At 46.9% G+C, this 14711-nt stretch overlaps 1 protein-coding gene across 1 annotated transcript in view; it reads right to left on the minus strand.

Moving 5' to 3' along the window:
• Positions 1-14711, minus strand: part of SRPX (sushi repeat containing protein X-linked) — a 103210-nt gene that overhangs the window by 44238 nt on the left and 44261 nt on the right. Inside the window, exons 2-4 of the mRNA XM_007451974.1 lie at positions 13809-13868; positions 7224-7415; positions 5120-5296 (exon numbers count right to left, since the gene is read on the minus strand). Of these exons, the coding sequence (XP_007452036.1) occupies positions 5120-5296; positions 7224-7415; positions 13809-13868 (429 nt within the window). The remainder of the gene's footprint in view (positions 1-5119; positions 5297-7223; positions 7416-13808; positions 13869-14711) is intronic.

The raw sequence follows: 14711 nt of genomic DNA on the forward strand, positions 1-14711 counted from the left end.
TCTTTCCCTTTTGGCCTAGGGAAAACTGTTGGTCTAAAGGAGAGATCGTGTGTCTACTCAAAATCTGGTCTCTAGATGAGGCCTTGTAATTCTAACTGTCCATTGTTCTATCTAAATGCCAATGTAACCGAAATGAACTAAAAATGGAAAATCCCCCCAAACAATAGTTATTACACTCTATGGTTTATTTTTTTTATATATCAACGGAAGTTGCGGCTCTCTAAATATCTTACCCTCCTGCAATTTGCAGTATGTTGTTTCTTCCACACTGACTGATTTCTATCTATATCTGTTTCTGAAATAACCGTGGATTTGAGCCCACTGCCAGAGTGTGGGCTCCATAAGAGAATGAGTTTTAACTTGCGGTCCTTTCAAATTAGCCAGACCTCAGAGGAGTGAAAAGTAAGCCCAGTGTCCTCTCTTCCCTCCAGATCTAGAGGAGAACTGAGACGATTTCCTCAGCACTCAGTACAGCTCTGGCCCAGAGGCACTGTTCAAGGCTGTGTGGAAACCTGGGAAATGCTCGGCCACCATGTGTCAGCTCCTAAACTACGCTGAGGCTCTGAGTTGTGCTCAAGGACCCCTGAGCCTTGCCAACACACAAACAAAGTCATTAAACGAATTTAATAATACATTTAAAGCCAAAAGTATCCATGACATCCCTGCAGTAAAATTCACCGGGGACAAGCTCCAGCTTATCTGTCACAAAATCTAAGAAAGAATTGCCTGCTTACTTTGTCCATTTCTCTCCTTTTCCTGGGAGCTCATTGCTCTCTTGTGGCTCACGTGTCCCCTTTTCACCATTCCCCACCCCGCCTCACTGCGCGCACAAATTCCCCTTCCCCCAAAGATGCCCGAACCTTGCCCTGGCCCACTCTAAGATAAATGCCCTGAAACTGGGGTTCATTTCTTAGTTCTTTCTCTCTCCCTCTGGGAAGGTTCCAGGCCCATCTGGTCTGGCTTAAGACATGCTTGTTGCTTTTAGAGAATAATCAGCATTTTCTTTCCACTGTTGCACACAATATGGACATCTGAACAGTGTGATCCCTAGAAGATTCTGCCAAAGCTTGCTCAGCATGAAGATTGGCATCTCCTCCCATCCCATCACCTCTGGCCCTTCCAGTGTGAGGAAAGAGAGAGTCCAAACTGGGGGGAGGGGTTGTTTTGAAGAGCTAGCTTGCACATACCAAGTCATAGGGGAGAGAGTGAAAGCAACATCTGTGAGGTCCTCTTCTGACCTGAACATCTGGCCTGAAGTCATGTCCTTCCAAAGGAGCGTGTCCAGAGCTCACAGCCTGGGCGCTATCCTATCTGCACTGGCTGAGCGGGGCTGCTCTGCGTTCTTCTTGCTGAGTACAGTGATTCACGGGGAGATGTCTAAGACCTCAGAAAATGGTTGCTGTGCCAAAGATTCTGTTGGTGCTCAGTTTTTCTATCATCTCCCTTTTACTGCCTGCACTAAAAGTCACGAAATGACATTTCTTGGACTCCTTCTGCCAGCTGGGTACCAGCTAGGTTTGCCAGTGGGAGGCACTCTCATGAGAATAGAAGGCAGGAAGAAGATGGGAGCCATTATGCTTCTGGTAGGGGCTTCAGTGAGGGCTTCCTGGGCTCCTGGCTTCATTCTCATCCATGATGGTGTCAGGTACAGACATGTCAACATCAGCGTGAGCTTCTGGATTTGGGGTAACGCTACCAGGCCACTTTTGCTCCCCCAGCCCTTGGTTGCTATGGATTTCTGCTGCAACTAATCCCTCGTAACAATGTTTTTCCTCTTTTGCTCCTCTAGCTCTTCCTATGTTTTTGTAACCAATGCCCCTTATTAAATTCTCCTCTGCTGGAAATACCTAGAATGGTTTCTGTCTTCCCAGTTACTGATCAATTCAAACTCCTACCTAAATCCTAGAAAAAGAAAAGCTCGATACAAATCTGACTCGGTTATCTGAGTAATTATTTGGACCTGGTGCTCTTGTCAGATAGATACAAGGTAAGGTCCAGGCTGTGACTCTGATGCAGAAGGTTTTTGCTCGCATTGGTAGGGAACCATTGACCAAAACTGCCTGCCTTGGCCAGGCACGATGACAACCGCTTGCCTGAGTTGTCTCACAGCAGGAGGTCCCGACAAAGAACACAGCGCTGCTGCTGAAAACTCACCGGGAGAATTCGGGAGGGGCCAAAAGGAGGGAGGACAAGACATGCCAGCCCATAGTATGTTTGTAAAACTAAACTGGGGACTTCCCTGGTGGCACAGTGGTTAGGAATCCATCTGCCAATGTAGGGGACGTGGGTTCGAGCCCTGGTCCGGGAAGATCCCACACGCTGCCGAGCAATGAAGCCCGTGTACCACAACTACTGAGCCTGTGCTCTAGAGCTCAGGAGCCACAACTACTGAGCCCACGTGCCACAACTACTGAAGCCCTCGAGCCTAGAGCCCGTGCTCCACAACAAGAGAAGCCACCACAATGAGAAGCCTGCACACCACAACGAAGAGTAGCCCCGCTTGCCACAACTAGAGAAAGCCCGCGCACAGCAACAAAGACCCAAACGCAGCCAAAAAAAACCAAACAAACAAAAAAGAAACTAACCTGGAAGAATTTCGGAAGGGGCTGAAAGGAGGGAGGAGACGATATGTCCTGACCTAACCTCCCAGAAACCCTCACGCTGGAATCCATCTTGGCTGAGAGATGCGTGCGCCACCAGGCAGGACCCTGAGTCCGACCAAATATGGGCACGAGCAAGATGATTGGCCAGAGACAACCCGGAAAGCTAACATCACCACCATAAAACCTGAGACTGCGAGCCACGTGGCAGAGCCGTTCTCCTGGGTTCCTTTACCCCACTGCTCTCCGCTCAGGCACCCCTTCCCAATAAAGTCTTTTGCTTTGTCAGCACGTGTGTCTCCTCAGACAACTCACTTCCGGGTGTTAGACAAGAGGCCACGCTCGGGCCCTGGAAGGGGTCCCCCTTCCTGCAATAATACCTTGGCCAGGTCCCCCGGCTGTAGCTCATTAACCACATAACTGCAGAGTAAGAACGGCTGATGCTGCCAAGGGATAGAGTGGACAGTGGTACCATCATGAACACACCCTGGGGACCAAGGCCAGAGGAGTTGTTGTACAACTGCCCCCAGAGGGTAGCATCCAGTTTCAGTCTCATTCCTGAATTATCTGCTCCAGGCTCCGAGCAGTCAGGAAGGAGTCCTTGGGGTAAAGCACGTGGGCAGACTGAGCTGGAGGACTCTCTGGAGGATGGGTAGACCCAAGCAGGGTAGGAGCCAGGCTCCTGTGGCCAGCTGCCTTGGCACCTCAGTGCCAGAGCTGTCTCTGGATTCAGGGACTTTGAGCCTGAAAGCCTGGAGACACAGGCTTGGCTCTACACAACATCAAGCAAGTCAGGTGACCTCTCAGGCCTCCTCCGTAGATGGGGGATTGGACTAGAATGTTCTGCTGGGGTGGGTCCTGGCAGCTCTAACACTTTATGAGTAAACAGTCTCCTGGGACAGTGGTTTTCAACTACTTGGGGGAGTTCTGGAAAAATACCAGGACCCCAGATATTCAGATTTAAATGGCAGCCAGAGTTGAAAACCACTGTCCCAGAGCAGTCTGCCTCAATGTTTAAAGGACATAGGAATCCCCTGGGGATCTTCTTAAAATGTGGAGTTTGATCTGCCAGCTTCGGATGGGTCCCAAGATTCTCCATTTCCAACAGGCTTCCTGCTGGTGCTGAAACTGCTGGGCACTATTTTGAGTAAAAAGGTACTAAAGTTCTTCCCAAATTCGATCTTCTAAGGCAGGTTCTCAACCTTTAGAGCATCAGAATACAGCAATCCTGCAGGTCTGGAAATGTGCATTTCTGAGGTTGATGTTTCTGATCAGGGGACCATACTCTGAGATCCACTGCTCTCGGACAATGGTCCTGGATCCTGGCTGCATATGAAAACCACCTGGGAAGCTTTTATAATGCCGCTCGCCTCCTCCAGCTGTCCCACATCAGGCTAATTGAATCAGAATCTCTAGGGTTGGACCAAGGCATGGCTAGGTTCTAAAAGATACTCAGGTGATTCTATTAAGTAGCAGGGGCGAGGGTGGGGAGAAGGGACCCACTGCCCCTAGATGGGTGATTCTCAAGGGTGGGGGGAGTGATTTTCCTACTTCCTCTCCTCTCTCCAGGGGACATTTGACAACGTCTGAAGACATTTTTGGTTGTCACAGGTGGGAGTTGGGGGGAGATGTTACTGGCATCTAGTGGGTAAAAGCCAAGGCTCTGCTAAGCATCCTAGAGTGCAAAAGACAGGACCCCAGGACGAATAATTATCTGACCCCAAATGTCCATTGTTCCAAGATTCAGAAACCTTGCCCTAGAGAATCCCAGGCTACACCCCAGATCTACTGAATCAGAAAGCTGCATTTTTACCAAGTTTCCCAGGTGATTCCCAAGTTGGAGAAGCACCGCCTTAGATCAGCGGCTCTCTCTTTAAGCACTTTGAAATGCCCCGCGAGGCTCATTAAAGCACGGAAGTGCTGGGCCCCATCCCCAGAGTTTCTGATTCAGCAGGTCTGGGGCGGAGCCCTGAGTTTGCATTTGTAAAGATTTCCAGCTCCCAGAACCACAACTAAGAACTAAGAACTACTATTTGCCCAACAAATCCAGACTAAGGTAAAATAGCCAAATCCCTTCCAGTTTACAAACTGAGTGTTTGCTGACTACCGGAGTCGATGACTATGGAACTAAATCTGCCAGCTGAAAGACACAGAGATGCTCTCTGCAGGAATGTCCGGCCAATGTCAAAAACTCTGCTCAGTGCTACAGGGAAGAACCCTGAACTAAAGCAGCGGGATTACCCCGTACCTCTGCCAGCCTCCAGCTGCCTCAATCACAATCCAAGAGAGAGACAAAAGTCAGAGGAAAGCCATGAGCTGTGAAGTCAACTCTAGCGTAGAGACTGAGGCTAGGTCTGCGCTGAGCCAGAGAAATAGGGATGAAGAGAACCACTGAAAGCAAAACTGGGTGCTTATGCTTTACATCCGGGACATGGATGCTTCCTTCAAAATCCAGCGTACGGACACCCCCTGCTCCTCCCAAAGCAGGCGCCTCCTGAGGGCTGGTGATATTCTCTTACCAACACAGGAGGCTGGTCGGCCACTCCACGCCTTGTTGTCCATACACGTGACTGTCTGCTCCCCTTTCAGTGTGTATCCTGGCGAGCAGTAGTACTCACACCGGGAGTTAAAGTAGGCACCGTCGACGCACTTAAACCCTCCATTTGCCGGCATGGCAAGGGTAGGACATCGCTTTTCTGAGAAAGGGAAAACCAGAGATTCAGTATTACTTAGATTTTGTTCATGGAGTTTCAGAGTCCAGAAACTCTGAAAGCATAGGGTGAAGTTAACTGAAATATAACTGATAGAAGTAGAGAAATGATAGATAGGGTAACCGAGCAGGACCCTATGGGCCCTTCCCAGGGCAGACCCCTCCCCCATACCCTCTGCTGTAGCTCCTCTCTGAAGCACCCAGATAATAGCATCTGATGCATATTCCCTGAGTTTTACAGATGCTAAAACCACCACCAAATGGAAGAAATTAACTACTTGATGATCATGAGCACGTAGCCCCCAGACCTTCTGGAGCCTAGAATGTTAACCTCCGTTTCCTCACCATCAGCCAATCAGAGAATTGTGTACAAGCTGAATTGTGTACCCTGCAACACCCCTCCCTCACCTGGTCTTTAAAAATGCTGTGCTGAACCCTTTCAAGGAGTTGGTGGGGCGGTGGGTTTGGGCTCGAGCCACTCGTTCTGCTTGCTTGGTCCTGCAATAACCTTTCACTGCTCCAAACTCCGATGTTTCGATTTGTTTGGCCTCGCTGTGCATCAGGCACATGAACTCGCATTTGGTAACAATGGTTGCATGTCACACAGGAGGGACACAAAGTTTTACACCAGACTGGCTTGGGTTGGCATCCCAGCTAAACCACGGTCTTAGGCTGGGCTCCTCAGAAACAGACGCTGAGACCAGGATTTGTGTGCAAGTGATTAAGAGAGTGCTCCCAGGGGAGACCAGTGAAGGGTGGGGGAAGCAGAACGGGGGAGGGGAGGAAGCCGGGCAAGGCAGCAACTCAGGCAAAGTCAGCCTCAGCCTGATTCCGCAGGGGAGCTCTGGAGCGTGAGTGATGCCTGAGTCTGCCCTGCCTCCAGGCAGGGCAGCTGGGCTTTCCTAATCCTTTACCAGTCAGTACTGGGCAGCTACAGGCTGCCCATGGGGAATGCTCTCCCTGTCAGAACGAAGAAAGCGGTCCTCTGAAGGCGCAGAGCCACTTCTTCCGTGGTAGATCAACCGAAGGTGCGAGTCATTAAGAGCAAAGCGCCCAGAAGCTGGGGGATGGACACACAGAACTGGTAGCAGGGCATCCAGGGACATATGGGGGAAGCACTGAAAGTGTTCACTGTAGTCACCCAGAGGCGTAGTCTGCCTAGACTGGATCACAAGGCTGCAGACCCCAACCTCAGTCTCCCAACAACAAAGTAATGGCACCCATATCAATAGCATTGTTGCAAAAATTGCATATATGTGAAATGCTTGGCACACAGCAGGCGCTCCATCATGACAGCTTTTTTGAACAGCAATGGCATCTAAAATGCACTTCAACGATGCTGTGTCACTTGCAGTTTCCCAAATGAGATGACTTTCCAGGAACTAAAAGTCAGCCCCTGAAATGTGCTTCCAACCTTCCCCCCTGAGGCACAGCGCCTTTCATGGAATCAGCATTCTTCCGCGGTAATTCTCCCCTTGCCTCGGGAGGATGCTTGTGTCTACTACCAGGAGTCCATGGCAGAGCACCATTCTCATGCTTCTGTCGGTTTTACACGTCTGTCTCTAATGCTATTCTGTGGGACCCCTGATGGCAGATGACCCTTGATGGAAGAGTGTGTCTTTACCTGTGTGTCTTGTTTGTTTTTCAATCCCCAAACCCTCTGCTGGGGCCAGCACTTTGCTAAACAGACCTCTGTTCTCTCCCCCTTTCCAAACAGCTGATCGCACCCCTCTGTCTGAAATGTGTCATCTTACTTCCGCCATATCTTAGGAACTAACGCATGGCTTCTGCTCACAAGGGGAGTTTTTCTCATCAAAGACCACAAAGCATTCAGTAAAAATCCCTGATCTCAGAGCAAAAGAACTTTGGCCCCGAATGGCCCCGAGGCCCCAACATGGGGCCGGGCTACTCACGCTTGCAGATGACCTTGTCCGACCACCGTTTGTTTGACTGGCAGATCAGCTGGGAAGAGCCATGCAGCTCGTAGCCCTTCTGGCAGCGAATGTCACACCTGGTTCCCAGGGCTGTTTTGTAGTATCCTCCCTGAGGGGCCCTGCAGTACACATCCCCATACTTCACCTTGATGGGGGAGCACCACGGGGTGTCTACAGGTAGCAGAAACAAAGGAGAGGAGAAATAGCAAGTGACATCTTCAGAAAATGTGTCTCTTCACTCTCGAAGTCCCTGGCTGACTGCATTCCAGATTTTGGACCCCCAAATAGTGCCCCCATGTCTTTTAAGTTGTCTCTGGGTGGGGAGGTTATGATCATGGGAGTAGGTGTCAGACATATACGAATATGGGTCCAGGTTCCTCCATTAGTAGCTGTGTGATCCTGGACAAGTTACTTAACCTCTCTGAGTCAGTACCTCTACCTATGTCAGAGGACTCTTACAAGTCCTCTTACAAGGACTGAAAAAAAATGCATATCAAGCGTCTAGCACAGTGCCTAGCACATAGTAAACGTTCAATGAATGCTTGTTCTTTTGAATATTTCCCTTAACTAGATACATAATTCCCTTGAGAGCAACTGTTACCATTGTGAACCTTAACCCCAGCCATCCATACAGAGTGGCGGGGGAGTCAATAATTGGTTAATTTAGATTTTTTCCAAGTCTGTGTCATATTCACTGTAAAAGCGTTTAATACGATCCTAATGAATGTGAACGAAGCAACAATTTCCAGGGGTTTGCCACAGGATATAATTTGGGCTTAACGTCACAGAACAATTTCTCCCCATTGGGAAGCCACCTCCTTTTTCAGATGTCCCCAGTTAAGTCCCATTTAGGTAAGAGATGACACCCTTCTCCAATGGCAAAGTTCCAGGGTGTTTTGATTTTGGTCTCGTAGTTGCCCAGAGCACAGCTTAGGATGACACTATTGAATCAGAACCTCTCCCCTGGGCCTTTGGAAGGTGTCGCTGAGGGCCATAAAATTAGTAGGGCCAGACTAGCTCCTCGAAAGCTCCCACAGTGGCCACCACACAGTCAATGGGGACCAGAGACGAGCTCCCTCAAGCCTGTCAGGCTCTCCATGCCTTGAACAGGAGCCCCCTACCTAGGGCTGCCAGCTTCTCCCTCCACCCCAGCACCTGAGCTGACAGTGAGTGAAGTTCGTGCGCCATCACGTGGCCGAGAAGGAGGAAATGCCCTGCTTGACTTTGCCAGGAATTCTCTTCTGATGATGTGTTTCTGGCTGCTTCTCAGCCATGAAAACCAACAGTTCTGTCCAGGTCTCGTGCATGGACTGTTTTTTTTTTTTTTAACTTATGTGCTTTGAGATCTCCTTTGCCTAATATTTTCATCATATAATGTTTTGCAGACAGCTGCAAGTGGGTGCTACCGTCGGGACTCAAGCAGTGTTTCCTGGACTTTCTGGGGAGAAGTGATGCCCCACGCTTAGCCTACAGCTGATTAAGTTTGATCTCTTGGATGCAGTCTTGCAAGAGCTTACGCTAGGCCTCCAGGCCTTCCTTTGTTCACAAAGTTTCCTTCCTCTTGGGTTTATACATCTAGTCTGTATATGCTAACATTTTTAAATGAGAAAAATCTGGACCCTGAAGTAAAGTACAAAACAGCATACATATCTCCATTATTTTCCTCTAAGTATAAAAGAATTTTTTTAAATTTTTATTTATTTATTTATTTATTTATGGCTGCGTTGGGTCTTCGTTGCTACACGCGGGCTTTCTCTAGTTGTGGCGAGTGGGGGGCTACTCTTTGTTGCGGTGCGCGGGCTTCTCACTGCGGTGGTTTCTCTTGTTGTGGAGCATGGGCTCTAGGCGCACGGGCTTCAGTAGTTGTGGCACACGGGCTCAGCAGTTGTGGCTTGCAGGCTCTAGAGCGCAGGCTCAGTAGTTGTGGCGCACGGGCTTAGTTGCTCCGGGCATGTGGGATCTTCCTGGACCAGGGCTCGAACCTGTGTCCCCTGCATTGGCAGGTGGATTCTTAACCACTGCGCCACCAGGGAAGTCCTATAAAAGAATTCTTGAACTGATTTTAAATGTTTCAGTTCTTTCTTTGGTGATGGCTCCAGGTAAGCCATGAAGCTAAGAGATTTCAAGATCACAGGTAAATGAGAAGCCTTTGGGGTATGTTTGCTTAGCACTGCCAAGTTGTGGATATTTCTTCTATAATCAAAAGTTCTTAAGATAAATTCTGGAAAAATCCATAGATGCCTACCACTCAAATTAAACTAACATTTGGAACCTACTGGCTTCTATGACTACTAGAAGTGAGGTATATTTCTCTCCCCCTCTCTCTTTCTGCCTGTCTTTTCCAACTGTAATGGGAAAGACCACCCACAAGGAAACTCCAAAATGCACTTGGTGTTTTCAAGCTCAAAGAAGCACTATTTTTTTTGTTTTTTTGTTTTTTTTGTTGCGGTACGCAGGCCTCTCGCTGTTGCGGCCTCTCGCGTTGCGGAGCACAGGCTCCGGACGCGCAGGCTCAGCGGCCATGGCTGGTGTTAAATCTTAAAAGTCATCTATCGCCTGACCTCTTTGTCTTTGTCCTCTCCCCCACCCCTTCCTCCTAACTCCCCCACTGCCTCACTTCCTCTTAGTTTCCCTGTCTGCCCTATTCCCCTGCCGGGCTGCAAGGCTTCTGTGCTTCCCCAGCTCTAGCCTCTTCTCTTGCCAACTGGTCCCCTTCACTACCCTTTTGTCACCATCTCACAGGCCAAACTGTGAAATCCTTGATTGAGAAGTGGGCTCCAGAGAGAGAAAATGAAATCCCCATTGGAGAGGGCAGAAGGGTGATGAGGTGAGAATGAATATGGGAGACCCAGAGGGAGACAATGAAAACAGTGAGCTAGCGGAGTATGGTGGATACTGGGCAGAGTCAAGAGGCCTGGGCAGATATTATCTATCATCTCCTAGTAACCTGGACAATTCAAAAAAATTTTCAGGGACCCACATTCATAGTCTATACGAAAGAGGAATGGATGAGATTATTTTCAAAGTCCCATCTACAATGGTTATTTTTATTCTGATTAAGTTTTATATTTATATCGGTGCTAAAATGTCAAAATAAAAAAGGTCCCATCTAGCTTTGAAGTTGTATGATTCAAATTCTTATTCCTCTCTGATCTCCTACCCCTCTCACACCCAGGCCTACTTCCTTAATCCTTCTGACTGATAACTTTGGGTAGTCTCTTGTAAACCTTTCAGCTAAAGGCAAATCCTCTTTACATTCTGGGTCCTGATCACAATTCCACAGATGTACAAACTGGAAGAGCATCCAATTCTCTACTTGTTTTTCGCTCAAATGTTGAAAACACTCACATCCTCCAGCTTCTGGACTTTGGCGTGAGTTTAGGAGGGGCACGATTTTATTTTTTCATTTTCAAATTTATTTATTTATTTTTGGCTGCGTTGGGTCTTCGTTGGGGTGCGCAGGCTTCTCAGTGCGGTGGCTTCTCTTGTTGTGGAGCACGGGCTCTAGGTGCGCGGGCTTCAGTAGTTGTGGCACACGGGCTCAGCAGTTGTGGCTTGCGGGCTCTAGAGCACAGGCTCAGTAGTTGTGGTGCACAGGCTTAGTTGCTCTGCGGCATGTGGGATCTTCCTGGACCAGGGCTCGAACCTGTGTCCCCTGCATTGGCAGGCGGATTCTTAACCACTCCGCCACCAGGGAAGCCCGAGGGGCACGATTTTGGAGTAAACTAATATGAGGCGGCAGACCCGCAATTCTTAGCACACACACATTATGGTTGTCTTTTCCACAAATGTGCCCAGGACAAATATTTAAGGCAGCGGGTCCATTAGAGAATGACCTGCATATACGTATATTACAAATTCGCATATTTCAGTACAACCATGCAATTAGCAGATTTTTTTTTTTTACTCAGCTATTTTGAGTCTTCAAATCCTTCCAGCAGAGCTGCCTACGCATCCAAAAGCTGTGCTGTTGTCAACATGTGGGGGGAAAAATATCTTGTTTTTATTTGTTCGCAAAAGGAATTTCTTTTGGATTACTTTCCAAGACAAACCTTTGGAAGATATTTTGACGTTTTAACAGCCCTGCAGTGATAATAATTAAAAATTCAGTGACTGACTTGAATTTGAAGTGCATGCAGATAGCATGAGTTGAAAGTGAATCAGCGAAACATCTAACATAGAGGTTTAGAGAAAGGAAGCTCTTATGCTGCTTCAATTAAGACAGGGTTTATTTAGGGAGAAATCTAAATCAATTATTCAGGAGAACTCTTTCATCTCCCTGGGCCATTGTGGAGTTCCTGGGCTAAGCAGTGTCACGTAGCAGACTAAGGAGCTACTAGTGAACTCTGGACGTTGAGCTAAAACATCTGGATTTCAGACAAACTCTGGATGTTGAGCTAAAACATCTGGATTTCAGACTCCAACATAGTGTTTGCTAGCTGTGTGAGTCTGCGCAAGTCACCTCCCCTCTCTCATCTGCGGTTCCTTCATCTGTAAACAATAGCAACATAGCTCTACACTCCTTCCTTCGTCCCTCAATTTGTGTGAAGACAGGATGGTGTTCCAAGTAAAAGAATCAAAAGCAATGCTTGCCACATTAAATGTTGGTTACACTTCACTTTCTTTTTTCTTTGATAAATTTTATAAGTTATCAGTTTAATTCAAAAAAACATTTACTGGGTATATACAGTGTGCCAGACACTGTGTAGGGGCCCAAGGATCTAGAAGTAATCTCCCAATGGACAACGGTTTGCCTCTAACTTTAAAACTAAAAAAAAAATGACAATGAAAACAATTTCCTAAGAAGTGTTTATTCTTAAACATTCCGGGTAAGCTCTAGGCCAGGCACATATTTTCCTGCATCTGGTTTACCTTCCACACTTGCAGTGCTGCGAAGCGAGGATGAACATTGAGAACAATAATCTGAGGGCACTATATAACCCCTCTTGGACATGTGAAGGGTCACATGTGCACGCGGGTGTTTTAGGAAGATTTTTCAATAAGGGACTCGAAAACAAAAGATTTTTGAAAACTCTCAATTAAGAAGTGTTAGGGGGCTTCCCTGGTGGCGCAGTGATTGAGAGTCCGCCTGCCGATGCAGGGGACACGGGTTCGTGCCCCGGTCCGGGAAGATCCCACATGCTGCGGAGCGGCTGGGCCCGTGAGCCATGGCTGCTGACCCTGCGCGTCCGGAGCCTGTGCTCCGCAACGGGAGAGGCCACAACAGTGAGAGGCTCCCCAACGGGAAAGGCCAAAAAAGTGAGAGGCCCGGGGACCCCAAAAAAAAAAAAAAAAAAAAAAAAAAGAAAGAAAGAAAGAAAGAAGTGTTAGGTATGTATACATATAGCTGATTCACTTTGCTATAAAGCAGAAACTAACACACCGTTGTAAAGCAATTACACTCCAATAAAGATGTTAAAAAAAAAAGTGTTAGGAATCAGAATACCACCTTACCCCAAACATCTAATTAACAAGTTTGTGCTTTGCTGGATTGGTTAATTCCTGAGGCAGTAATATAGGAGCTGTGGAGAGGAATGAGTATTTGTATTCACAGGTCATAAGCAAACGTGGAACATGGTGGGAAACACCTGGACATAGACACCAGTCGTTATATTAGAAAGGTTGTTCACTTATGTGGAAAACAACTGAAGGACTCTCTCCAACCAAAGGCTGACCAGTACTACCCTGATTCTCTTATAACTTAGACATATCACGACAGAGCAGGGGAGTGTCCTCCTGCCAGAATGCAGACAAATTTCCTGGGCAAAATACCACAATAGAACTTTATTAATCAACTGTCTTCAAATTATTTCTCAACTGTAAAAGGAACTGAATTCAGAGAGAAATGATCTAAATTTACCCTCACTTTTCTCAGGGCTCCCAAAGCTTCAGAGAAACAACTCACCATTAGAATATATTTATGGACATACTTACCTGAGCCTGCATAGAAGGTTCTTGTTTAGGCTTTTTATACCTGGTGGAGGGGGTGGATTGCTGGAAATGTGTAGAGATGGAGTTCTTTATCGTTAAAGTTTCATTGGGCAACACACTTTACTCATCATTTCAGGAGCCAAGCCAGACTCAGAAAGAGCACAATGAAATGAGCTTATGAAAATCAAGTTTTCTCATTCCTCATTCATCTCAGTACATTAGCAGCACTGGGTCCAGATTTGACCTTGGATGCTTTACTCTGGACGATTCTGGCTGTAATGTACGAATCAGGTAGAACTCATGGCTTGATTTTCACTTTCATCAGCTAGAGCTTGGCTTTGCAGAAGTAAGGACAGTAAAGAAACTGATGAGAATAAAATCACCACTGTGGTGCTGCAGGACAGCACTTCAGAGATTTCCAAATGCTTTTTGTTTTCTTTCATTTGTTTTTCTGTATTTTCTTTCAAATGGGAGCGTATGCATATTAATTTTAAAACATTTTGTTTTCTCGACAGGTAATTAGAACTTAAAATGTGTTGTCTGGTCACTTTATTACAGTCTGCTCTGCAGGGCAAAAAGGAAAGTCCTCCTGGCATCAGCAGGTCTTCATTAGCACATAAGCAAAGCATTCACCTTTATATCTAGCGTGTGAATATGCGACTTCATCGTCTTCTAGTGGTGAGTCTCCAGATCCTACAATAAAAAAGAACAGAAACTGCAGCAAGAAAAGCCACATGATACGGACGAATATTTTTGAAGCACTGCTTTGGCACAGTCCATGCAAGAGGGGCTATTAGAACGCACAGCCAAGAGTAAAAGCTTTTGTGGCCATTCATGAAGGGACAGGGGACCTCTCAGAGTGAACCTGGCTGGGCTGAGATTGCCAGAGCCAATCAAGATGAGCCTCAAATGCTTTTGGAATTACCACATGCCAACTGAAATTCTGGACTCGGAATTGAAAGAAAGTCAACTTCACTCTGAGAAGAGGCCAATGGATACGAATCTCGTGCCAGAGGAGACGCAATAAAATGTGTATAACTCAGATACGGCCCAGACTTTCTCCAGCAATCCAAGAAAACCTGGTAGAAGTGGGTGTTTATGTTACCTGAGAATCAGTCCATTTTATGAAATGAACTTGGATGGAGGATAAGGAGGAAAATCAAATGTCTTATCTTAATGACAAAGAAATATAAAGCTGTCTTGTTATAACAATCTGTAGGAAATGAGTGTTGAAATTGATGATCTGGATGTTTATTCAAAACCTCTCACCGAGGCATGGCTAAAGTCAAATTTCGTGATGCTGCCCCTGAAAACAACAGCCTCATAGAGAAAGTCTGTGCTGAATTTTAAAATTTAAACTCATTTGGAAGTTGGAACTGACTCATTTTTAACATGTTAAATATTGAATTCCAGTAAATGGTAGATGCTTAATCTTTAAAGCAGTACCAGGCCCCAAACTTCAAAGCGATAATCTTACATTTAGAGATCTTTCCTCCTAGCCTTCCTAGTCTGATCACTGACGGTTGAGTTAACACC

The sequence above is a fragment of the Lipotes vexillifer genome, unplaced genomic scaffold (genome assembly GCF_000442215.2).
Source record: "Lipotes vexillifer unplaced genomic scaffold, Lipotes_vexillifer_v1.1 scaffold847, whole genome shotgun sequence".
In the NCBI taxonomy this organism is placed as follows: Eukaryota; Metazoa; Chordata; class Mammalia; order Artiodactyla; family Lipotidae; genus Lipotes; species Lipotes vexillifer.